This window comes from Schistocerca americana, chromosome 3 (genome assembly GCF_021461395.2).
Source record: "Schistocerca americana isolate TAMUIC-IGC-003095 chromosome 3, iqSchAmer2.1, whole genome shotgun sequence".
In the NCBI taxonomy this organism is placed as follows: domain Eukaryota; kingdom Metazoa; phylum Arthropoda; class Insecta; order Orthoptera; family Acrididae; genus Schistocerca; species Schistocerca americana.
Window position 1 is genome coordinate 833,978,163 of NC_060121.1, and position 2,560 is coordinate 833,980,722.

The 2,560-nt window shown below is 50.9% G+C and overlaps 1 protein-coding gene across 1 annotated transcript; it reads left to right on the forward strand.

Moving 5' to 3' along the window:
- Window positions 1–851: 851 nt before the first annotated feature.
- Window positions 852–2,305, forward strand: LOC124606429 (prolactin-releasing peptide receptor-like). Its single transcript, XM_047138410.1, has 2 exons — window positions 852–1,907; window positions 1,980–2,305. The coding sequence occupies exons 1-2, from the start codon at window positions 932–934 to the stop codon at window positions 2,303–2,305; spliced, it is 1,302 nt and encodes a 433-aa protein (XP_046994366.1). The 5' UTR covers window positions 852–931.
- The last annotated feature ends 255 nt before the right edge of the window (window positions 2,306–2,560 follow it).

Sequence of the window (2,560 nt, forward strand, 5' to 3'; positions counted from 1 at the left end):
TACTTATAAATAAACATAAATCGCCTCGAGAACAGCACAAGACGAAGCAAAAATATATTTATCTAGAAATGTGAATTAAAGCGACCTAGCGACATAAACAATTAACTGTTTACTTATAGAGATCTCACACTATATCGTGTTCAGTACACAATGTCTGCGACGAGATTCATGTATGTATAATCAATAAACACAATATGTGTATAGAGGACTAAGTGTTTGACGCAAGATTATTTATGGTTATTGACATTAAAATAAGATGTAATTAATATTACACAGATGCAGGATCATCGTCTATGTTGATTTCATTCTACATAGCAAATTCAGTTTGCATGCGGCACTGGTCATTAATTAACAATAACTTTGACTACTAAGTGAAATCCTTATACTGGCCGTCATTTATGACAGATGAGGTCAGTGCATACTGGCACAAAAACAACGATGATCATGTGTCCCGAGAACCTCAGATTTTGTTACGTATTTTATCACATCTAGAAAGGCTGCCAACAACTGTGTGCTCTGCATGAATGAAACTTCATTAAGCGTGTGCAGCTCAAGGTCTAATGAACCATATCAAGTAAGCTGTGTGTTTCTGAAAAGTTCCTTCTTCAATAATAGTTAACTGTTGGAAACATTATACGTCGATACAGTTACCTGTGAAAGATTGCGAGACGAGTGCACAATCTCCTCTTGCTATCTAATCTTTCATAAAATCAAATGTCTTACTGAGGAAATGACCTATGAAAGGCAAGGATGTCACACGTGTTTAAGACGGTGCAGGTCTTTATAATACGTCCTGTACCAATAAAACGACTTGGCTAATGCTCTAACAGAGATAATTATGGCGACGTAAACATGCCAATTTCTAGAACCTACTCGTCTGCTCTTGGTAGTAGGCGTTGATAGGACAGCAGGCACCAATTTCAGGTAGAGTATGAACCTCTCCAACCTCACATCTGCTTCAGAAGTTGCCAGGTATAATTTGACTGAGTACAACATCTTTAACGACATTATCCAGAACCAGGTAGTGCAAGCCCTCTTCTGCATGATATACACCTGTATTTTTGTGCTCGGCGTGTTCGGAAACGTGCTCGTGTGCTATGTAGTGGGCCGCAACCGTGCCATGCAGACGGTGACGAACCTGTTCATCAGCAACCTGGCCCTGTCGGACATCCTGCTGTGCATCCTCTGCGTGCCCTTCACCCCTCTCTACACCTTCCTGGGCTCGTGGATATTCGGCAGTACTTTGTGCCACGTGGTGGCCTTCGCGCAGGGCACCAGCGTGTACATATCGACACTGACTCTCACGTCCATAGCGGTGGACCGCTTCTTCGTCATCGTCTACCCGTTCAAGCCGCGCATGAGGCTGGCGACGTGCACCATCATCATATCCTGCATATGGCTCTTCTCCGTGATGGTTACTCTCCCGTACGGCGTATACACCGTGCTGCGCGCTGACAGGAGAGCGTTCTACTGCGAGGAGCACTGGCCATCGGAGAGGGTGCGGCAGGTGTACGGCGGTCTCACGGCGACGCTGCAGTTCGTCCTGCCCTTCTTCATCGTCACCTTTTGCTACGTGAACGTCTCGCTGAAGCTGAACGATCGCGCCAGGGCCAAACCGGGCAGCAAGAACTCGAGGCGGGAGGAGGCGGATAGGGACCGCAAGAGGCGCACGAACCGAATGCTCATCGCCATGGTGACCATCTTCGGCGTCTCCTGGATGCCGCTCACCATCGTCAACCTGACCAACGACCTGTACATGTCGACGGGCCGCTGGGAGTACTTCAACCTGAGCTTCTTCGTGGTGCACGCGCTCGCCATGAGCTCCACCTGCTACAACCCGTTCCTGTACGCCTGGCTGAACGAGAACTTCCGCAAGGAGTTCAAGCAGGTGCTGCCGTGCTTCGACCGGGCGGCGCTGCTGGCGAGAGGCCAGCGCGGGGGCAGCAACAGGGCCGGCGGGGGCGGCGGCGGCGCCACCACGGCCGGGGGCGGCGCGTCGGGCCGCTCCTACGGCGGGGGCGGCGGCGGCGGCGGCGGCGGCTGGAAGTCCGAGCGCACCACCTGCAACGGCAACGACACGCTCGACTCGGTGCTCTTGACGTCGGCGGTGCACTGCCGCAGCACTTCGGTGCGCCGCCCCACCGCCAGCTCCATCCCCGAGGAGCTCGAGCCGCCACCTGCAGGCGACGCCGGAGGCGGGGCAGCCGCTACCTACTCCGCCATCGCGGACGAGGTACACCTGCACTTGGGACCTGGTCTCCACAAGCCCGACGTCCCACCAGGTGTCCTCATCGAGTCCCTGTAGGTGAGTAGGAAAGAGAAGTTTACTCTAATTCCCTCATTTGCTCTGTCCTACCCATTATTTCAGAGACATTGATACGGGGACGAAATTCTGCTATGTATCGCCATCTATGCACCATTTTCGGTATTCACAGTCACGATTCCAGAAATTCTGATAGTGAAGAATAAATTTCTTTATGTCCGTCAATGATCACAATACGTTTGGTCCTTAGACTACCGGTTTCGGTCATCAATGACCATCTTGAAATCTGTTTTATAA

Excerpts from the sequence above, each read along its gene's own strand:
- LOC124606429 (XM_047138410.1), top strand. The coding sequence starts at position 932 with ATGAACCTCTCCAACCTCACATCTGCTTCAGAAGTTGCCAGGTATAAT. Across the intron at positions 1,908-1,979 it reads GGTGCTGCCGTGCTTCGACC|CGGCCGGGGGCGGCGCGTCG; the intron begins GGGCGGCGCTGC and ends GCGGCGCCACCA.